The sequence below is a fragment of the Trichomycterus rosablanca genome, chromosome 23, assembly GCF_030014385.1.
Source record: "Trichomycterus rosablanca isolate fTriRos1 chromosome 23, fTriRos1.hap1, whole genome shotgun sequence".
NCBI classification, from domain to species: Eukaryota; Metazoa; Chordata; class Actinopteri; order Siluriformes; family Trichomycteridae; genus Trichomycterus; species Trichomycterus rosablanca.
In genome coordinates this window covers 1,644,811-1,668,646 of record NC_086010.1, presented here as the reverse complement: position 1 = coordinate 1,668,646, position 23,836 = coordinate 1,644,811, and the positions used below count along the sequence as shown (strand labels likewise).

General features: G+C 43.1%; 2 protein-coding genes across 5 annotated transcripts; one reads left to right on the top strand and one right to left on the bottom strand.

Annotated features, from left to right (window-relative positions):
* The first annotated feature begins 546 nt into the window (after window positions 1-546).
* Window positions 547-9,444, top strand: cep72 (centrosomal protein 72). The gene is made up of 10 exons (XM_062985450.1): window positions 547-655; window positions 2,397-2,527; window positions 2,605-2,797; window positions 2,891-3,005; window positions 3,942-4,102; window positions 4,819-4,992; window positions 5,767-5,900; window positions 6,195-6,285; window positions 6,678-6,856; window positions 7,963-9,444. Exons 1-10 carry the CDS (start codon window positions 547-549, stop codon window positions 8,092-8,094), a joined length of 1,419 nt encoding a protein of 472 aa, XP_062841520.1. The 3' UTR covers window positions 8,095-9,444.
* LOC134300961 (tubulin polymerization-promoting protein) lies at window positions 8,150-23,299 on the bottom strand. 4 transcript variants are annotated; one of them, XM_062985453.1, is made up of 6 exons: window positions 23,218-23,299; window positions 16,655-16,738; window positions 13,869-14,198; window positions 11,681-11,834; window positions 11,149-11,354; window positions 8,150-11,012 (listed from the first exon to the last, which is right to left on the bottom strand). In XM_062985453.1, exons 3-6 carry the CDS (start codon window positions 14,192-14,194, stop codon window positions 10,940-10,942), a joined length of 759 nt encoding a protein of 252 aa, XP_062841523.1. In that variant the 5' UTR covers window positions 14,195-14,198; window positions 16,655-16,738; window positions 23,218-23,299; the 3' UTR covers window positions 8,150-10,939. The 4 variants fall into 4 exon arrangements, with proteins under 4 accessions (XP_062841523.1, XP_062841522.1, XP_062841521.1 ...); XM_062985452.1 differs by lacking the exon at window positions 23,218-23,299 and adding an exon at window positions 18,089-18,261; XM_062985451.1 differs by lacking the exon at window positions 23,218-23,299 and adding an exon at window positions 17,962-18,009.
* Window positions 23,300-23,836: the final 537 nt, after the last annotated feature.

Genomic DNA, 23,836 nt, shown 5'->3' with positions numbered 1-23,836 from the left:
AGTGTGTGTGTGATATTCTTTAGATGCATATTAGGAAAAATTATATATATATATATATATATATATATATATATATATATATATATATATATATATATATATATAATCAACTCAATCAAATATTACATTACATACTACAACTCTTATACTGATACTTTTACCCTTTATTACATAATAAAAAACTGATTTTTTTTATTCATAACTTCAATAGCATTTAAAGTATTCAGCATATTAATAACTTCAATAACTTTAAAATTATTCATCATATTGCTTCAAAACAAGTTGTATTTTATCAAGTGTAACCCACATTACATACTACAACTCTTATACTGACACTTTTGCCCCTTATTACATAATAAAAAATAGATTTTTATTCATAACTTCAATAGCTTTTAAAGTATTCAGCATATTAATAACTTCAATAGCCGACTCAACTGTTGTATTATCTAGGTATTTTTATTTGACGTCTGAACGTTTGAAATCTTAAAACAACCTGTAATGTTTTAAACAAAACCGAAGCATAAACTATTATTATTTAAGCTGCGCATGCGCACTTGTCATCACTGGCAGTTTGAAACTATGGCGGCGACGGAGTGTTTATGTATAACAGAGCAATGGATCCGAGACAAGCTCAACCTTCAGCATAAATGTCTGGGTGAGTCGTTTATACCGTGTATTTATTAAAATAAAACAATTTGCAGTTAGAATTAGTTATATTAAAATGTTGTAATTAACTAAACAGATGAATTAGTTGTTGCTAGGTAACAGAGCGTTAGCGTAGCCTGTCATTCATTAGCTGGTGTTTGGTAAACAGGTCACAGTGTTCCGTACTTACGACATTTATTATTTACTTTTGTATCAATTAAAGTAAATCTGTGTCTCTTTTTTGTAGAACAAATAAAATATATAGTTTGCTGTTGTGCCATTTTATGTATCTGCCAATAATTGATGCAGCACTGCATGATAAAGGATAAAGGACAACTGTACGGAACACTGTGAGATAACGTTTGATAAGTCGTTATGATATCATTTATATATAAATAACCATTGTTTGCACCTTTTAAAGGTATTATCAGGTGTCAGTGCTTCAATAACTCCACATTTTTTACTAATGTATTTGACATGTATTGTTGTTGAGGATTTTAGAGGATATAAGCCCCATTTTCCACCATCAGTCTGCACTTAATCACTCACAATAACAATATACAAACATGCTTTTAGAGTTTTATTCACAAAAGTATTCAGACCTACTGCTGTGCCGCTCAAAATTGAACCTTGACGTGTCCAGAACTCAGTTGGAATCCACCTTCTGCAACCTGAATTGATTGGACAGAGTTTGGAAAGACACACCAACAAACTGTCCAACAAACTGTCTGTAATTCTCTGTGATCAAACTTTCTAGTTTTTAAATGAAATAAAATAAAACTCTAGTGTAAAAAAAATGTAGATTGATAATAATAATAATAATAATAATAATAAAATTTTATTTGAAAAGCGCCTTTCATGACACCCAAGGACACTGTACAATAAAAATAAAGAAAATCTGAGCAAAATTATAAATAAAATACACATGGAACAAACATGGAAAACACCAAACATGTGGCACAGTTCTGAGTCGCCCAAAAGCCAGCTGGAAAAGATGGGTTTTGAGACGGGTTTTGAACACAGCTGCAGATGAGCAGGCACGTATCTCAAGAGGGAGACTATTCCACAACTTGGGAAACCAATTGTACATCATTTAGAGGGGCGATCTTTTAACAAATGCAGTGTGGAAGAGCAAAGAGACAGCGCTGGAGAATATGATGTTAGCAAAGATATGAAGGTGCGAGGCCGTGTAGAGATCTAAAAACCAGCACCAACAGTTTATATTGTATTCTGTATTGTACTGGAAGCCAATGTAGGTGTTTTAAAGTTGGGGTGATGTGCTCTCAAGATCTAGTATGGGTTAAAATCCTAGCAGCTGAATTTTGTACATACTGCAGCCTGTTTAAAACCCTATCAGGGAGTCCATGAAGTACAGCATTGCAGTAGTCAATTCTAGAAGTTACAAATGCATGGATCCTGGCAATGTTCTTAAAATGGGAAAAGGCTACCTTACAAGTATTTTTGATATGGGGCTCAAAAGACAGAGTGGAAAAATATGTGATGGTAAAATATATATCCTATATTTGTCATATATATTCAATCAAAATTAAATCCACAACATAATCAAGTGAGCAAAAAGTCAAGTGGTCTGAGTACTTTGTGAATCTACTGTCTTACACACTCAGTAGATTGTGCCACTGGTTTTCACTGTGCCACTTTATAATACCCACAGTGTTTTTGTGAAATTGTTTTCGAAATGTAATTTTTATCCCCATTATTGTGTGTGATTCGATTTCTTTATTTAATTTTAGCGGATGTTCGATCATTATGCCTCCCTGGAACGTATGAAACTGGAAAAATCGGTCATTTGGGAATTTCTCTCAAGAACTTTGTCCGTATAAAAAGTCTGGACCTGTCTTACAACGCGCTGGTTTCAGTAGAGGTGAGTAGATCTGAAGATCTGAAGATCATTACGCCCAGAATAATCCGGTGTTCACTGAGATCCGTGTCTTTTTGTAGGGCATCCTGCATCTGAAGCTGCTCGAGAAGCTCAACCTTTACTACAACAGAATTTCATCTCTGCAGGACATCCTGGCTTTAGGTCACCTTCAAAACCTGAGAGAACTGGACCTGAGATTAAACCCTGTCGTTAAAAAAGACCCGTATTACCGCCTGTACTTAGTCCATGCCATTAATAAGCTGCGAAAGCTCGGTACGTTTCTACAGTATCTGATCATTAAACCAGTATTTGTGTTTGGTTCATGTCTGTGCGTGATTATTTGTGTGTGTGTTTTGTTCCTGATAGATGACTGTCCGGTCAGAGACAGAGAGAGGAAAGCAGCTCTGATGCACTTCTCTGTGGAGTCAGACGTCGAACCCAGTCAAAAAACTCCCTCTATTAAAGAGGAGACGAAGCACAGGTGACCCTCCGTTCACATTTTGAGGTTTCAGTGAGAACATAGTGAGTGTGGTGTAACACTAAGAGCCGTACGAGCGACAAAGCTCATGGGTTTCAGTCCTGCGTTGGGCTTACAAATACTGAAGGTGCATGGCAGTACTCAAATCTAGCCAGTAGACACACACACACACACACACACACTATATGGTCAAAAGTATGTGAACATCTGAAAAATCATGGGCATTAATATGAAATCATCCCCTTTCCAAAAGTTTGGAGTGTGTCTGTGGGCATTTGCGAGGTCAATAGCAGATGCTAGAAAAGAAGGCCTGGCTCATAACTGATGTTCCAGTTCATCCCCAGGGTATGCAATGAGGTTAAAATTAGGGCTTTAGAATTCTTTCATACCAGACCAGTCAAACCGTATTCTTACAGACCTCACTTTTGGTACAGCAGGGGTACCGCCATTCTGGAAGAGGAACGGCCTTCTAATCTGTTGCCACAAGCCCTGAAGCATATCATTTATTTTCTATATCAATGATTGTATTTATGTGTATGTCTAAAACATCGGAACTCAGAAGGGTGTTCACATATTTTTGGCCCTATATTACTACCTTTTGTCTCACCTATTAGTATTATTATAGTGAGTCAGTGCAACCTTAGTGCCAGGCCCAGATAAATAGGAGGCCTGCGCCAGGAAGGGCATACAGCGTAAAGAAGTCACCAGATCGAACATGCAGACGACTGATCGGCTGTGATGATACCTAACCGGAGCAGCCGAAGGGAATCTTTCAGCACTCGGACCAGGAATCAGTTTCCAGCCCCCTAATTTCAGCTTCTGGATGAGCTCATTATGGACCACAGAGCAACATGAACAGCAGAAATGACAGAACAGTGGTGAAGCACATGCAGTCTCTGTTCCACCACTTTAAAAACATGTTTCTATTTTTTTTTGTAGAAGTAGTGGCCCAAGGATCGCCTCTGTGAACAGGATGATGATGTCCAAGCTCACGCTCCGAGAGGGCAACGAGGAGACTGTTCTGAATCACAGATTTGAAGAGAACAGGAACGCAGTGACTCAAGAAGAGTGGGACAGACAGGAGGGCGCTCGTCCACCAGGTAGTGACCGCGGTGATACTAAATCTACAGTGATTATTAAATGTGGACTTTTTCACTAGTTGGTCCTGAACTTTCTCCTGTCTAGCAGTATTTTAATTCTACTGTTTTCTGCAGGTATACATTTACTGACTGGTTATAATTTTGGAATAGGGTGCATCCTCATTTTATTAATGAGATAAAACAAAGTCATGATTTTCTCATTACAGTCTTAAAGCCTCATGCACATGTTAATCTCACTTCAGTGTATTGAATTGTTCTAATCTGTCCACAAGAGGATGACATTTCTCTTCCTGTCAGCAGATCAGCCTCACAGTCACTTCCTGGAGGGCTGCAGCTCCCTACCAAACCAAAATCTGTTTATGTGAGGTTACTTTTATTAGCCGATGAGGTGAATCAGGTGTGCTAAGTGAGAGAGAATGCTAATATTAATATACTATTAAATGAAATTAAGGATGTGATGTGAAATAAATGGCATTCTTTCAACCTTGTGATGGTTGGTGAGGGCCTTTAAACACACGGTTTGTCTAGTTTGGTGTGGAGAAACTTCAGTAGCTTGCAAACAGCCCTAGTCACGACTTTTCATCCAACATTAACTCTATATAAATGCCCATGGTTTTGGGATAAGGTGTCCAACATGCTCATGGTCAGGTGTCATACAGTATACCATGTACATTTGTACACCTCTAAAGATAAATCTGTATGTGTGTGACGATCAGGTACCCAGCACCCTGTAGGAGAGCGCCCCTCGGCTGATGCCCCCAAAGTGACTTTCGCTGATCTACCTTCTGCACAGCTTTTAGAAAAAGCATCCGAGGACCTGAAACAAAGCAGAACAGCGGCGGAAATCAACTTCACACCACATCCAGGCTACAAAAACACGGCAATCAAAGGTATTTAAACCTTGTTCCTGATTTCATCTCTCCTAATTATTCATTTTATTCATATTTTCATATTTGTTATATTCATGATAATATAACTAAGTACATCAGTTGTTTTTAAAGGGAACCCTTAAGTGTAATTTTGTCTAGCAGCTTTATCTTACGTCTTTTTAATTTTTTTAAGGTTTTTCACTTAGTTCTCTTTTCTGTTTTTACCACATTTCTCTTATACTGCTGTAACAAGTTAATTTTTCCCAAAGGGGATCAATAAAGTCTCATCTTCTCATAGTGGATGACGTACACTATATGCCCAAATGTATGTGGACACCATTCTCATTAATGATTAATGAATTCAGGTGTTTCAGCCACACCTACTGCTGAAAGGCCTAAAAAACCATGTAAAATAATGTCATTGCTACCAATTTTGTGGCAACAAATAAAAAAGGCTCATAAGTGTTTCAGCATGACTGCGTCCCTGTGCACGAAGCAAGGTCCATTAATATATGGTTTGATAAATTCAGTGTGGAGGAACTCCAATGACCTTCCAATTTAGTCCTTTGGAATGAATTGGAACGTAGAATTGAAATATCAGTCCCTGACCTTACAAATGATCCTTGACAGAATGGGCATGGATTGCCATAGACACACTCCAAAATCTCCAAAAGCTTATGGTCTGGTGTCTGCTTACTTTTGGCCATATAGTGTACATTACTGGAAAATGTGTGCTTGTTAGAGCAGTGTATTAAAAGTTAATCACATTAAATGTGTGTTGGGACTCGGGTGCAGATGAACAGTCAGCTTGGTCGTTAAAGAATCACGCAGAGAGGAAACGAAACTCAGCGCTGCGCTCATCGAGTCTAACGTTTCAGCTCCCGGACGATGAAGAAAACACACCTGAGCGAGATGCTGGAGTCTGCAAGGTGTGTGAACAGACATCATGTTGTTATTGCTCTGCAAAACGGACCAGAACTTTGTTCAGAATCAGACGAGGAGTATCTGACATAGAGAAGATTAAAAAACTAGTAATATTTAAATAGCTTCATAAAAGGTTCTGTAGGGGCAAAAGGTGTCAGTATGTATGTTTAGTGTGGACATCAATCTGAGAAAATCTAATCCTGGTCCTACTGTTGTCCTACTAGTGTACTTTACCACTGCACCACCCGTTCATTATTTTATCGTCTCCTGTCTGTTTCATGTGATGTTCTCGTGTTTAGGAAGCGCACAGCAAGCCGATGGAGCTGCTCCTCAGTCTGGTGGATGAGTACTGGTCTGGAAACAGGAATCACACCACCAAGCACTTCTTCAGTGAGTGACCATCAGTCCAAGCATTTCAGGGTTAGGGGCATCGCTTAGGAGCCCAACAGTGACAGCCTGGCAGAGGTGGGGCTTGAACCAGCGACCTTCTGATGAGTAGAACAGTACACTGTAAGGGCAAAATTATGTAATGACTACATGTAGTTGTTCCTACCACATCAGGTGTATAAAAATGATAGAAGTTAAATGACATCACTGACTCTTTTGCCTGAATGGGCACAAATATAATATATAAATATAAATGCCTGTGCTATTGGACTGGGATGTCCAACAGGCTCATGGTCAGCTCTCCCAGTACTTTTGTCCATATAATGAACCTAATCCTTATTTTTTTACTACCCTGTGTGTTAAACTACTGTCTGTTGGTACGTGTGTTTGTGTAGCCCACGCCGTGAGGATCCTCTGCATGATGGAGCAGGAGGTTTCTGATAGAGAAACTGAGATGAAGCTTCCGAGACAGAAGATCCAAAAACTAAACGGCCTGCTGATAAAGCAGGAGGAACAACATCAGTCTGAGATCCAAAATGTAACAGAGAAGCTGCAGCAAGCAAACGGCAAGATCGTAAGTCTGATAGATTGTAGATAGATATATTATAGATTAATAGATTATAGATAAAATTTCTTACATAGTTGAAGATGGGATACGAAATAAAGGCAAAATCAGCTAAAATCGTTTGTTGACAATCAAATTCTTTAAGAATCAGTGGCCTTGGGACACATAATGTGCCTTTCTTACAGACAGCTGATCAAAATTCTGTCAGTGCCCCAAAATTTTGGATCAAAATCTCAGAATAGTGGCGCTCGGATGGCACAACTGCGTAGTGTTTGAATCTCAGCAGAGCCAATGACCTGACCACATGAACACAATTGGCCATGTTTGAGGGAGGGAGGGTTGGACTGGGTCTCTTCCGCTGCTGCTGAGATATGTGTTCTCCGAGACTGGTACGGGAGGCTGCGTGAGCGTTTGTTGGGGAGGTGGGTGGCACATAGAGCTTAGCGTGTATTTCTGTATGCAATACGGCTCTAGGAGATGATAAACAGCCACAGATTGGACACGTGTCGGGTGAGTGTCTAACAAAAACCTCCCATTATGGAACTTCCATAATTACATTTTAAGATTGTAGTTTCTTTAAGTCTCTGTGCCTAATCCTTAAGTCTCGGCCTCACTCGGACTTGACTGGACTGATAATTATTGGCTAAGCATGAGCATAAACCTGTAGCTTCTCAATAAAATAACTTGGCTGCATCATCTAATGCTAGCAACTGCTGTAAATCTTCTTTTCTGGTACTCGGGTACCCCCCTAACCCCATAGTGGTGGGAGTAACTGATAACACCAATAAAGCTCCACTAAATCAGCGTTCTTCAAACCCTGGGAGGGTCACAGAACAAAAACATTTAGAAATAAACACATTTTAAAAGGTACGTAAAAACAAAATAAACTTGTACACGAACGCCCCCTTGTGGAGACTTTACGTTAGATCTTGTAAACCACTGTGGTACCGGATTATCACCATTTTAATTAATTAGTTATATTTTGTTTTGTTCTGATGCATCGTTTATGTTGTGTGGTCTATGTTGTAAGTCATAGACAAAACGTGGGTCGCTTGGAAAAAAAAGTAAATGGTTTGTTTGTCTATAAAGTTAGTGTTTGTATTGTTGGTGAACAGGAGCACCTCGATGAGGAGTTGAGGAGCGTCCTGGAGGAAAACGTGTCCCTGCAGAAGCAGCTGATCAGATTACAGCAGCAGATCCTCTCAGACAAGCTGAAGGAGATGCCAGAACACACCGGACCGAGGTGATCGGCACAATCTCACCCGCGAGACACAAGCGACGACAAAGCACCAACACGCCAAGGCTGTTTTATTTCCTTCTTTTATTTAATTGTATTTTTTATCCGTAACGACGCTACAAAACACAAACATGTTAAAGTCTGAACATGTCACATGAACATTCTGTTATCATGAACGTAGAACATGCAGCAGGCAGTTTTCTACCACAATGTTACCTAAAACATACCGACTTCTATTCCTAAATAACAGAGTACTACAGTGTTCAAGCACACAGACGCGCTAAACCGCTCGTTCAGCTCCCTCAAAACCTGAAGTTCTGGTAGAAATCCGAGTCGGTTCTTGAGCTTGCAGGAACGTTTGTAACTTTAAACTGGAAAAATAGACGTTCTGTAGAAGAATAAGTCTGTACACGCTGCCGTCTTTTTCCCAGAAACCTGAAAATATTTCCTCTCGCTTTGATCACTCGTGGTTTTTATTACACACAATACACTTCATGATCTGTTAGAACTGGCCGTCGAACGATACGTGTGTTTATGTAAGGTACAGCAACAATACAAAAGTTTAAGGGTTCCATTAGCAAACACTTACTTTGTATTACAGTATTTTAAATGTATTTATTTTCCCTTTTTTAGTGGACTATTTTAGCAGTATGCGCTTTTCCCCTTACCCCAAATGTAGTCATTTATCCCGGACATGTTTCGCTTCCGAAATAATGTGGCTCCGAAGTAACGGAAGCAAACTAGTTGCCTAAATTCTCTCCATTAGAAATAATTTTCCCCGCCCTTATGCAGTTCTCTTGAGACTATTACATGCTACCCATGTGAACAGCGGTGGCTCAGTGGTTAAGGTACTGGACTAGTAATTAGAAATTGCCACTGTTGGGCCCCTAAGCAAAGCCCTGAATCCTCACTCGCTCAAACTGTAGGTCGCTTGGATATAAGGTTGCTTGGTTATAAGCGTCTGCTAAATCGCAACTGTACGGCAGCAACGAAGCCTGGTCGAGTTCCATCCCTCCCTCGGGCACAGCCAGTTGCCATACTAGGCTCCACGTGACCCATGTGACCAGTCACAGATCAGTCGCCAGACCCATGGCAGCATCTCATTTTGTGACCATTCATATAAGGACCCGTCCTAATTAAATGTAGCTGCTGGACTGACTCCTCAGTTCAATATAAATTCCCGTGATATGTATATATAAAACGCAGTCCGGACGCATCCCTGACCAGTGTGAAAAAATGTACGTGTGTGTACGTTCAGCGTGCTTAAAGCGTCCCAGCATAAAAGTTCTAATGAATTCTGAATCCCTGCTGTTTACTCTCACTTCTGTCTGATAGGAAATAAAGAATAAAGAAAAATGAAGCCAGTGTTTAGATTCAGATTTACGCTGTTAAGCTTTAGTACAGAAACAAACGGAAACATGACGGAGGATTAGAAACACAGTCCCAGTCTGTGCAGCAAACCAGCGGAAAGAGTAAATCCTGTTTATACACACACACACACAAATTCACATCTACTGTCAGTAACTACGAGTTCAGGGGTTCGGGCACGATATGCTTAAATCCTGGGGGACTGTACAAGTCTATTCAGATCACAAGGACGCACTATAAACACACATGTATATAAAAATCAGTGTTAAATATACAAATCAATCACAGAGTAAAACAGTTCATCTGATATCCGGCAGCAAACGGCACAAAATGATGCAAATGATGCGACAGGTACAACACAAACGTTCTAAGTTCTGATCAAAAAGTGGAATGCATCACCCCTTCTGGAAAATTTGGTCAATTCAATCGATTCGTTTTTCTGTTGCACAGTTAGTTTGGTGAAATACGAATTTTATTAAAAAATTAATAAAATAAAATATTTTTTTTATATATATTTATGCATTTTCTCCCTTCTACTATCAATTTTAGCATAGCCAATAAGTCTTCCGCTGCTGGGGATGCCGATTGCGTTCGAGGAGGGTATATTCGCCTGCTCCATGCCCCTTTGGACACACGTGCAGTCCTTCGACCCCTTCTTTTTCGCCCATGCCTTGGTGGATTCGCACATGAGACACCTCTGTCTGCTAACCAGGGTCCTTAAACAGTGTTTAAAGACCCCGCCCAGTTAGTCCGGTCTTTTCCCACAATGCAGACTCGATTGCCAATTTTGTCTGTTGCAGGCGCTGCCAATTGTGCCCGCTAGATGGCGCCCAGCCGATCGATAGCAGAACTGAGATTCGAACCAGGGTGTTTAGAATGGTGTGCCGATTACTGCAATTTTTATTTAGGCTTTTTAATTGGTGTTGCGTAATGGTAGAGTCCTCGCTGCTGGTATTAGCAGTGCTTAAGTTCTTGGGTTTGAATCCTGAGCTGGGCTCATAAATAGGTGAAACATGCATGGTGTAAAGCGTACCCTTAGTGGTGAAAAAGAGGGCACAGGAAGGGCATCCGGTGTAAAAACTGTGCCAAACTGAATCTGTGGATGAATGAGCCGCTGTGGCGAGTCCTGACAGGAGCAGCCGAATGATCAGTTTCAGATTGGCTGGCTGTTGGCATCACCATTGTGCCACTGCACTGCAAGTCGATAAAAGGCAGCAAGGGCAGAGTGTAATGATGCCACTATTTGTGCTTTCATAACCTACTGGTGGGGTGACAGAACTGTGGTCAGTGTATCATTGTTCAGTGGCGATATCTGAAAACCTTGATCGTTAGCGCCAAGTGGCTGCTGAGTTTTTTACCTGTACAAAGCCGAATCGTCTGACTAGGCCCACATAGCGCCACCTATAGGCTTGATCAGACCTCAGTTGTGCTGTTGTCGGCATTTTATCGAACATTTTTCTTCTGCTCAGTCTTTCCACGTCCTGTCATCACATTGCTTTGCCTCTGAGATCTGTTAGTAAATCGTCCATCGTGGTGAGGAATGTACTGGCGGCGTCTTCTCTGCGTCGACGTAAACATTGTTCCAGTTTGTACCAAAGCACAGGAAACCAGGGAGGAAATGAAACGGACATCGTTTACAAAAACAAAGAATCTCACAAACACAGAAATAGTAAAACTCCATCCGGCGACGCCTCACTCGGGTTTCTGTCCGGGTTTGCCCAGGACCTTCTTCTCGTACGAGCCGGCGTGTTTGTATCCGGAGACGTAGCCGGACGTGTCGGCGATATCCACGCGACCCGCTTTGCCTTTCCCGCGGCCCGTCTCGTCGAAGCGCTCCTTGTGAGAGCCGGTGAACTTGCTGGTGTCTGTGAGACGGGACACGGTGGGGGACGCCACGGCCCTCTGAGAACAACACACAGAGAGAGTTACAGTTTTAATGTTCCATGTAATTATACAGTGGTTTAGAACCTTATCAGCTGGGCCGTATGACCACGACAATACGTCCAGCATGGCCACACATTTAACATTTTAGATGATAATATATGACGTAAAGGTCACTCTGTTATAATAGGGTTTGTTTTTGAAATGGAATGTCCAGCAAGCTTACGATCAGGTGTCCAAATACTTTTGGCCATACATTGTACTATACTTTTGCCAGGTTTGCAGTATCTGAACAAACTGAACTATAATTCCGGTGATATAATCTGTAACTTAACGCTCATGTTTACCGTGACTCCAGATATAAGTGGCGACTTCCCCTCCACCAGTTTGAAAACCTCCTCCGACGCCTCCTCACTGGTTTTATCCTTATAGCGCTTCCTCGCTAGCTCAGAGAGAGCCTCCTTGAACTGGTTGTACGTGATGGTGCGTGCAGATTTGTTCCTGCAAAACGTCATGACAGAGAAAAGAGGTCTAAACAAATCCGGCGACAAACACACACACACACACACACACACACACACACACAGTGCACATTAACCATGCGAGGTTTGGAGCTGTTGGAGTGTGTTGAGGGAGTGGAAGTCAGTCCATTCCTTTAGCAAATGCTTCTGGTTGAGGTTAACTATTGATCAGAAGGTGGCCAGTTTAATCCCCACCACTGCCAGGTCGCCACTGTTGGGCCCTTGAGCAGGAGATGTTTCTCAGGGCGCATTCACATGAGAAGCACCAAAAAAAAACTTCATCAGCGTGTGAATCTGAGCTGAATCTGCATCAGTGTGGAATAAACATCAGATCCAGTGTTACAGCTCCACATGTATCTGTGTTTATCTGGATTTTCCTCCCTGTTTCACTTTTAAACTTGTGTTACAGATCCAGCTTCTGAGAAATGGTGAGAATCAGAATCAGCTTCTCCCAGAGTCTAAATAAAGCTTAACGTGGTTTAATGTAGTAAAAGAAGGAGACAGGAGCACTAAACTTCTCTTCATTATTACTGCTCATAAGTTCCTCCACTAATCACATTCCGCTGTTTTACTACAATAAGTCACGTTAAATGTTGTTTAACGCCTTGTATCAGCGTGCTGTGAAAAGGCAGTGATAGCTCAGTGGTTAAGGTACTGGACTAGTAAACAGAAGGTTGTCTGTTCAAACCCTGCCACCACCTAGTTGCCACTGTTGGGTTCCTGAGCAAGGCCCTTAACCCTCAATTGCTCATCGTGTTCAGCTCATTGTGTAAGTCGCTTTGGATAAAAGCGTCTGCTAAATGCTGAAAATGTAAAAATGTAAAATGTAAAAAGTCAGCAAACTGGGTCAAAGTTCAAGTAGCACCGTCACACTTCATAGGAAACAACGGCACAGGCGGTGCAAAAGCGTTTTTGCCGCTTCTCATGTAAATGCGCCCTTAGACCTTGTGTTGAAAGACCACCATAATACACTTTTCATCTCCACCCCAACATCTGGAGCAACTTTTTTAGAAGGCGGGACCAAATCCTAATTCGCTTATGTTAATTAACACTAATGGCACTTCTGAATCGAATTTCCGCACTTCTTTGCTAGTAGTTTGATCCATTTCTAAAGTTCATGATCTTCCAGCTCCTTTTACATTGTCAGAATTTGGATCAACCACTATCACATCTATACTTGGGTGTTTCTTGATGCATCTGGTCATTATCCTTCATTATCCTAAATGCCTTAGGCAGCAAAGCAACCCCAAAACATAAGCGAGCCTCCACAATGCTTTACAGTAGGCTTCATTCAAGGAGCCAGGGACCAAGGAACGGCAGGTAAACTTTGCACTCCCTTGTAGTTCTTTGTTGTGGACTTGGCTTGAAACGGCTCAGCATTTTGGGGCTGACGGGCTCAGAGAACAGCAGAGGTTCCAGCTATGCTGAAGTTTGTGCTGCTCCTTTAATGAGACACTTCCCTGGTAGCTGTTATCAGGGAGAAGCGCGTCCCTATAAACACTCCGAATCTAAGAGCCGCCCTCGTACTGCTGTTCACTAGAGAAAAATTCCTGAATGCACCAGGATTTCTGTCCCGACCGAGCGTGATGTCTGATCTTTACGAGCAGCTCTACACGCCACAGTTCCCTCCTCAACCCCGGGTGTCGTTCATCTCTTCCCTCCTTAAGTGGTTAAAAGTGCACAGTGACACGTACACACGGACCGATCACCTAAACAAAAGATCACCATCTCCCCGAGTAACCCGTCTGTCATGGCAACAGATTCGGGTAAACACGCCCCCTTTCCGGTTTAGATTAGTCCGAGCGCTTTGGGACGAGCGGGCGGATTTGTTTAGGTAATCTGTCTGTGCGCCGCACCCGAACGTCGGGGGGAGATTCAGACGCTCCTGCAGTTTCTCGGTCAGATCTGGGTGTGATTCCTGTGTGAGGAACCGTTTCACCTGTTTCACTCACCTCAGATGACGGTACAAGACGTGTGGTATGAACTGACTACCACAAGTACTATGCGGACTTACTTGACTTTGGAGAAGACGATGTCCACGTCGGTGAGGGTCACGCTTTTGCCGTCTATCACCCCGCAGTCCTTGCACAGTTTGGACCAGTTCTTGCCGTGCATGTCCTTGCCGGTTGCCCGCGTGTCCCCGTGGATGGCGAAGCGTCTGAAGGCCTCTTCGAGCGGCGTGAGCTCCACCGGGGTTTTGGCTCCCGCTCCTCCCTCGCTCGTCCCGTTGGAGTCGGTGGAGAGGCGCTTGACCCGCTCCCGGGAGTGCTCGTTGGGGGGTCGCAGGGGCGCGCTGTTTGCGGGGGGATGCTTGGCGGTCTGGACCTTAAAGTCTTCCATGATGCTGATGATAAAAACAGAGAAAGACCGGCCATAAGTATGTGGACACCTTTCTTAATGATTTAATTTAGTTTAATTTAGTTTCTGCCACATTAATTGCTAACAGGTGTAAAAAAAATGAGATAAATTACGGTAAATAATGGATTTTCCAAGAGACCCACAATTTGTTCATGATATTTACGTGACCCAGGTAGCACAAACATTGCATCTTACTCTCTGTACAATCTGGTCCCACTGTGGTTTACAAGACGTAACATAAAGCCTCCACAAGTGGGCGTTCGCGTACAAGTTTATATAATTATCATGGTTTTTATCTGCAACCCATTTTTTTTTAGCTTGCGTCCCACTTAAGGGTCACGACCCTTAGGTAAATGACGTGTTTAACATTGTGCCAACAGTTTGGGGAAGTCCCCTTTCTCTTTAAGCATGATTATGCTTCCTGAGCACAAAGCGAGCTCTATAAAGACGTGGTTTTAAACACTCGCCTACGCAAAACTCTGGTCTCAACACAACTCAACACTTCTCTCTTACAGTGGGGGAAATAAGTATTTGATCCCCTGCTGATTTTGTAAGTTTACCCCCTTACAAAGACTTGAACAGTCTATAATTTTTATGGAAGGTTTATTTTAACAGAGAGAGACAGAATATCAACAAAAAATCCAGAAAAAAAACATTAAATAAAAGTTATAAATTAATTTGTATTTAATTAAGGGAAATAAGTATTTGATCCCCTACCAACCAGCAAGAATTCTGACCCCCACAGACCGGTTATGTGCCCATGAGGCTACAAATTATTACTGTCCCTGTATAAAAGACTCCTGTCACAGAATCAGTTTCTTCCGTTCAAATCTCTCGACCACCATGGGCAAGACCAAAGAGCTATCAAAGGACGTCAGGGACAAGATTGCAGACCTGCACAAAGCTGGAATGGGCTACAAGACCATCAGCAAGAAGCTTGGTGAGAAAGAGACCACTGTTGGTGCGATCATTCGAAAATGGAAGAAATACAAGATCACAGTCAATCACCCTCACTCTGGAGCTCCATGCAAGATCTCACCTGGTGGGGTAAGAATGATTCTGAGAAAGGTGAGGTCAGTCCAGAATTACACGGGAGGAGCTTGTCAATGATCTCAAGGGAGCTGGGAGCAGAGAAATGCTGGATATGACCCCAAGAACACCATCCCCACCGGGCATTTCTCTGCCTCCAAACACGGCGAGTGGAGTTGATGCCAAAGAGCTCAATTTTGGTCTCATCTGACCATATCACATTCTCCCAAGCTTTCTCTGAATCATTCAGGTGTTCATTGGCAAACTTCAGACGGGCCTGTACATGAGCCTTCTTGAGCAGAGGGACTTTGTGGGCACTGCAGGATCTCAATCCATTACGGCGAAGTGTGTTACTAATGGTTTTCTTGGTGACTGTGCTCCCAGCTGCTGTATTGTACATACAGGTGCGTCCTGGCCACTCAGGGTGAGGGGAGGTCGTTACCTTGCAAATTTGTGCGCCGCCATTTCAGCTTGCAAACTAGATGAGTAACTGGTGTCACATTTACAGGTTGCTGTTGCTTCTGTGTTTTTTCTTCCCTCGACATGTAAATGCTCATACCAGACACTTGAACGGTGCTGTAAAATGTCATCAAAGTGCAAATATGAGACGAATCTGCATCAGTGTGGAATAAGCGTCAGATCCAGTGTTACAGCTCCACATGTATCTGTGTTTATCTGGATTTTCCTCCCTGTTTCACTTTTAAACTTGTGTTACAGCTCCAGCTTCTGAGAAATGGTGAGAATCAGAATCAGCTTCTCCCAGAGTCAAAAACGCTTCTGGTTCAAAATAAAGCTTAACGTGGTTTAATGTAGTAAAAGAAGGAGACAGGAGCACTAAACTTCTCTTCATTATTACTGCTCATAAGTTCTCCCCCTTACTTACACCCTTATTCACACCAAGGGGCAGTTTAGTTTTAGGGCAATGAAGCACCAACCTTACCAGCTGTGCCACCATACCTCTGGTCTCTATACGATATAAGGCCTAAATCATGTGGACACCTGACCATAAGCATTTAAAAATAATTGGCTTTATTTATAAGTTGGCATCTCTTTGCGGCTATAACAGCCTCCACTTTTCTGGCAGGGCTTTACACAAGAGCTGTGAACGTCTCAAGAACGTCAAAAGAACATTCGTAATGAGGCCTCGCTCACAATTAACATCCCAATTCATCCCATCGGTGTTCAATAGGGTCGAGTTCCTCCACACCAGACTTGCTCAAACTATGTCTTTATGGACTTCAGAAGCACTGTGATGTGGTTCTGAACTGGTTCATGACACTCGGAGGATTGTACAGTGGTCACTAGTTAAATACTGTTATTTTAAAATCCTCCTCCTCCATCACACACAAACACACGTTCAGAAGAACAAAACCGACGTTCAGCACACACGTCCGTACATGACTGCAGACCTACCTGGTCCCTGGACGGTTCCTCCCGCTCTCGGTCCTCGTCTCGGTGTCGTTCAGCTCGACGTCGTTTCCTTCTCTCCCGGTGCAACTGCAACCACACAGATTCTGCTCTCAGTCCCGCCGTATAAAGAGCACGAGCCGCCGGCCCGGGGCTACGGGAGCCGTTCAGTCACAGAGTGAAGTGCTGTAGCGCCGCCAGCATTTTCACTTTCACATTCGGCTGAGGCGCGCTCACACCCCCGGCCTGCCTGATTTATGACCGTCCCACTGAACTGCACTGCACTGCACATGCCACCGCTCATGTGCGGAAGGCTTTCCCACCAGTGATGTCAGCACGGTCGCCGTCCTACTGGATGTGTACTTATCACTGGGGTATAAATCTGAGAAGACTCCATTAGAGAGCTTTGCTCCTGATTCGACTGGTTCAGATCAGTTTTTTACATTATTGTGTCCATCCTATTAATAATATTATGTAATAAAAGGTGATTGGTTTGAAAATCTAAAAAACAATCAGTGATGAATTAAAAGGCCAGGCCATAGTGACACGATAAGTAAACGACACTATCTAAGTTGCTGTATGTATATTTAGTTAAACGGAATATGGACAAAAGTATTGGGACGCCCCTTCTATTTATTAAATTAATGTGTTTCAGTCATATCAATCACGTAGTGCAGTGGTAGCTCAGGAGTAAAAGTACTGGACGGTTCAAGCCCCACCACCACTAAGTTGCCACTGCTGGGCCCCTGAGCAAGGCCCCTAACCCTCAATTGCTCAAATCGTGTTCAGTCGTAATTGTAAGCCGCTTTGTACATTACATTAAGGAAATTATATCAGTTTAGGGAAGACCTTATTCAGTTTAGGGAAGACCCTATTGATTTTAATAGCGTTTGGTTTGGAAATGGGACGTCCATCAAACCATCAAAAATCAAAACCATTTATTCTATTATTTAATTTATGAGTGTTATTTAATGACTGCCATGAGATGTGGCTCTTTTCTTTAAAAATTTGTGAAATTTGAAAGACGTTCCATGAAATTAAGCACATTATTCTGTGAATTTGGTAGAACCCTACTACATATAGTGTAAATAAAACGACCTTCTACATAATAAAAACCTCATAAATGAAACTACAGTGTCAATAAAAATCTTAAGATTAAGTTACTCGAGTTTTGGCAGCCGCCACGCAATCGACACTTTAGTCGCCTAAACAAGCATCAGACTTTATTACTGTTATCATTACCGTCATAAAAGTGTCAAATCAGCTCATAAAAAAGAGGTTATAACGTTCAGCCGAACGTGAACAGCTCTCACCTCACAGCAGCTCCCATAGCGCCCAACATCTCAACACGTACGACCTCAAAGACGCGGCGCTGCTTGTAAAACGTCAAAGCTACGAGCAGCCGGCTAGTATTCTGAACACGCGCGCGATCTTACTCACTCTCGTACTGCCGGGTCACCTCGTGCTTCCACAGCCTGGCACCGACACAGCACCAGCTCAGATCTGCATCGATCACTCCGACACTGAGCTGGATGGACTGACGGCGAGCTCCATAAGTCCCGTCAGAGCACGAGAGGGTCCTCGAGTCCACTCCAAGACGTCTCTATTGAAGAGCTCTGTGCTTTACAGCTCATTGTATTAAGAAACGAACCTTTATTAACGAGCGTCAATAATAGCATTCAGTCTGCCAGACACTGTGGGTCCATTGTCAGCACGACGCACGCACACGCCGCGACATCGCCAGCTATCGCAGGGCCGAGGTCACTAATTACATAACACGTCTCATCGTTTCTGAATGCACTGTGTGGCCAGAATGATGTAGACACCACCTTCTGATTATTGTCTTCAATCTTGTCCATAAAGACCTGGTACGACCAATTTGGTGTCCAGCGGCCTCCACAGACCCCTGACCTCAACCTCGCTGAACAGGTTTCAGGTGGATCGCACAGGCACAGAGTAGTATGGACACACTCCAAAACCTTGTAAAAACGGGTGTTGGAGGCACCGGGACGAGCGGGAGAAGAATACAGTAATAATAGCGTGATCCTCTATACAAGTTAAAGAAGGAATCAGCAGCCACCAACCGGTCAGCAGCTCCTCGACCAGTGTGGGCATCAGGAAAGTGGCCGAGGTCGCGTCTTTTACATACCCAGGGACGACAAAACGGAGACGCAAATGAGGAAGAAGAGTAATGAGCAGTAGTGGTCAAAATTCAGATCAGTTACTTTTGGAGGGAGATCATTCAGCGTTATGGCATCAAAGCTATGGAACGTATTACCACAAACTCTTCACCTCTGCTCTACGTGGACCGAAAGGATGGTACGTTGGACAGCCATAAGTCCAGAGCCACAGGATCGGAGAAAACATTTGGTAAAGTAAGGATGAAGGAGCTTACTGAGGTAGACAGGGGCGAGGTAATGAGAAGATGATGATGGCTGATGGGAGAGATGTGGGCAGAACGCTCAGTAAATTTAAGGACTCTGGCTGCTGAGTTCTGAATAAACTGAAGCCATAAAAATGTATGTGTCCTGACGTTCAGAGTGGATTAGTCTCATCCATCCTTAATTAAAACCACACGTCTGGTTATGTGGTGTTCTTTAACCTTTATCCACCCAATAAAAACCTCACGCCTACGCACAGAAATCCCAATAAAAGAAGGTTTCTGATTATTGATTGGTTCAGGCCTACAGCAATGACCTATGGATAAATACACGTGTAGGGAGATTCCCCCACAAGCCAGCCGTGCTGCCGAAAGATTGCAAAGACATTCTGGTTTGGGTCCGGCCATAAAACAGTAAAAGCTTAAAGATGGAAGTGTCGGTTGTACGTTCCGAACCAGAGAGCGACACAGAGCAGAAAGACGGAAAGCAGATCTCAGCAGAAGAATCCGAGCGAGGACGAGTGAACGCTCAGCTCAGACCAGTGCTTACACAATAAATCGGCCTATTTAAAACACTCTATTTATAGCTGCGGAGAAAGAGCGAGCGCGGCCGTCCAACCGTTCAACAAAAACTCCTAATGATGTAAGAGGTACACAGCAGTGTGTGTGGGTGTGTGTGGGGGGGTCACCGGCCTGGCATCTGTGAGGGCATGGAGCTCTGCCGTATGACCACAAGGCTTCTAGAGAAGCCCTCCCCCATCCGAGTACAAACAGGCACACACACTAATTTACTAAATCCACTAACAAACACTATGGCTAAAAGTATTTGGACACCTGATTGTGAACTTCACGAACAGAGTGACCAACAGCTGCTCCTCTGAGTAGAGCTTCTCACAAGACTTTGTGCCTTCAGCCCCACACATCTCTGGAATGAACCGAAACATCAACAGAGCCATACAAGCCATACAAATGCTGTCATCTTTTGACTGAATAGGCACAAATCCCCACAGACATACTTCAAATTCTTCTCCCTTCACGGAAGAGTGGCTTTTGTTGTAGCTCACATAGAGGTCACTGTTTTTATAACATTTTTAGCCACATAGTGTATAAGAATCAGATTACCACTGCTTCATAAACACCATTGAGACGGGTGTTTCTGAGGAACTTGGGGTCAGAACGAGAGGACTCAAGAGCCGTGCTGAAGGTTCCACAGGGGCTTTTAGTCAGGGCTGGGATCTGAACTAGCAATGTTCCACTAATGCAGGACTTAACGTTGCTTCTGCTACCACTGTGTTCATACAGACGCTCCTTAAATTCATCCTAATTCATCCTGTGCTGGACTGGAATTATTTACCCTTTAACCAACAGCTGCTGCTCTTACTGTTTATATAAAACAATCTTTTCCAAACTGGTCTGTGATTATTTTATTTTTTTTCAGCACTCTCAGCTGTTGGGAACAACGTTCTGGACTTTCTGTGGGTCCCTGAGGACCTGAACAGGAAATACTCATGGTACTGGATTTAGAAATCCCACCCAGGGTCTGCTGAAAGACATGAGCTGTTATGAAATGTGGAAGTGGCCGGAATCTTCTACATTTCATTACAGTATGAGCCCAAAGATCCCAGGAAAAAACGGTCTAAAGAATGATTTTACGTGACCCCCTTTACAACCCCACTGTAAAAAAAACAAAAAAACAAGTGACCCCATGTGAAGTCCCGACCTCCCAGGTTGAGATCTGAAATATTCAAAAACCAGTCCACATTTCTAAATAACCTATGAGGAAAGACGGCTCTGGTAATCACAGCAGCACTTCTAACCCTTTATTGTGTGTTTGTGCATGTTTTTTGTTTGTTACGCAAAGCTGATGTCTCACTTTTGCCTCACAAATTTGCCTCTGAAATTGAAATGCCTGCAAGATTTCAGTCTATTTCAGCCAGAACAATTGAGGACACAGTCATGCTGGAACAGGAAAGGACCTTCCCTAAGCTAATGCTGTTAAGTTAGAAGATGCCATTTCCTTTATATAACTGATTTATTACACAGTTTAGATACTGTTATGGCTGAAATGCATGGATTTAATAATTATAAGGGGCGTCCCAATACTTGTGTCCATACAATACTGAATTGTGCTGACTCGCGTTCACTGTTTCAGGAGAAAGGCTCCGGATCCACCATGACCTTGACCAGATTTCTGGAGGTGAATTAGGCATTGTAAGCTATTAGTATTTTAGTATCACTTTAATTGTGCTGTTTTTAAAGGAGTGACGCTGGTACATTTTTGCTTTTCAAATCAAAGTAAATGTAAATGTAGCAACGAGGTGCAGCAGATCAAACCTTCCAACACCCAACCACACCTGGATAACATCTGCATGTCCTAAACAACACTGGGGAGAACATGCCAAACTCTGTAGTCATAGGACTCTGAAATAGTCTATAACAAATCCATCACAAATCCATTGCTGAGCAACACACACACACTCACACACACACACACACACATTATTTACTCACTCACTCAGAACCACCACCTCTGAGATCCGGGTTCAAATCTCAGCCGTGCTATCAGCCGGACGGATGCCTACACAGACATGACTGACTTTTGTTGAGGGGGTGGCGCCCCGTCCAGGGTGTTCCTGCCTTGTACCTGGTGTTTCCCAGTACTGAAATTACTGAAAATGAAATAATTGTTTGCTGGATGTTGGACTAGAAGGCCTGCCATCAGTGTTCCAATTCATCTCAAAGGTGTTTAACCCTTTATTGGTCCCTTACTTGACCCCTCCCCTCCCCTCCCTCATTAATTTATCACTGTATAAATGTACCTTGTTTTTTGGGGTCCCAGAGGCCCCAGTGTTGTGTGGGTAAAATAAATTACATTAACCAAATTAATTAACCAGACAGAAAGAGATGTGTAAGAGACTCGGCTGTACCCGCAACACCAGCACCAACTAAATGAGGGTGTGTTTGGAACACAATATCAACATTGCAGTGTCCATAAAATTAGGAACAGCCATGAAGTATCCAGCTACCTCTATAAATACTGGGTTAAAATAAGCTGTATTTAAACACTCTTGTTTGCGCTGTATCTACTCCTTGGTTGACGTGTTAAACTCTAAAATATTGACTAGTGGTTAAGGTACTGGACTAGTAAGCAGAAGGTCACTGGTTCAAACCCCACCACTGTCAGGTTGCCACTGTTGGCCCTTGAGCAAGGCCCTTAACCCTCAATTGCTTAGACTGTAAACTGTCACAGTACTGTAAGTCGCTTTGGGTAAAAGCATCTGCCAAATGCTGAAAATGTAAACATTAGTTTCTTGGCTAGACCATTAAGGGGTTGATGAGGGCTCCGTACACACCACTGGAATTCCTCCATGCCGAACTGGTCAGACTGTGACTTTATGGACCTCGCATTGTGCACAGGGACAAACTTGAAGAGGAAAAAGCCTTCCCCAAAGTGTTGTCACAAAGCTGTAAGCATATTATGTATTTTTTATAGAATATAGAATGCATAGAATGGCTTTATTCATCATATATACATTACATATACAGATGTATTCTTTATTCACATATGCCAGCTTGTTTGGAAGCTGGGGTCAGAGCGCAGGGTCAGCCATCGTACAGCACCCCTGGAGCAGACAGGGTTAAGGGCCTTGTTTAAGGGCCCAACAGTGGCTGGGATTCGAACTGTCAACCTTTCAGTTGATAGCTTAGAGCACCTGTTAGCAGTGGGTGTGTCTGAAACACCCAGAAGACATCAATAAACGGGAGGGGGGGGATCCCTGTATGTAAATCACTTCATTGTGTGTGTGTGTGTGTGTGTGTGTGTGTGTGTGTTACATAACGCACCTCGGTTGGGTTCGGGCTCTTGTTTACAGTCTGATGCCGCTTGATTCAGGGGGACTGAACATTATTTACATCAAACAAACACCGAACTGAATTTCGCATCAAACGTCACAGATCAAAGCGACAGAAAAACAACCCGCGTGAATGTAAACAAGCTTCATGTAAACAACATGCCATCAAAAGATCCCGGATGTTTACATTGCATCCAGGAGCGCACATAGCATCAATACAGGAGCGGAATGTGCTCATGACGTGTCTTTCTTTACTGTTTTTGTTTGTTTGTTTGTTTGTTTGTTTGAACGCGATTGTATGCGCGTGCAGAGGTAACATGAACAGCGCGTGAGCTTACCTGTCACGTCTGATCTGTCCTCGCGCCTCTTCTTTGATCAGGTCTCTATGGAAACATGCTCGCGCCTCAGCAATCCGCGTGAATCGAGAGATAAGCGTCTGCTGTAGCGCGCGCGCCGCGGCGCCTCCTCTCTCGCTCTCAGCCTAGCTCGCTGTCCGACAGTGAACCGATTCCGAGCGAACGATTCTTTCAAGAGTCGATTCGGCGTCGCAAGTAAAGTTAACCACTAATTGTTGCATAGCGGTTAAGGTACTGGACTAGTAATCAAAAGGTCGCTGGTTTAAGCCCCACCACTGCCAGGTTGTCACTGTTGGGCCCTTGAGCGAGGCCCTTAACCCTCAATTGCTTAGACTGTATACTGTCACACCAATGTAAGTCATTTTATTGGAATAAACGTCTGCTAAATGGCGAAAATGTAAATGCAACTGGTCTGTGAGTAGTTTGGCATGTTCTTCGCATGTTTACTCTGCGCACTCTCAACCAAGGATCAAACCCAGATCCCCTGAGTGCATGCTGATGAACAGCACCCACTCTACCAGACAGTAATATAGCCGAATTTCCTTGTTTATATCTTTATACTGACCGCTGCATTCTGATCAGGGTCACGGTGTGTCTGGAG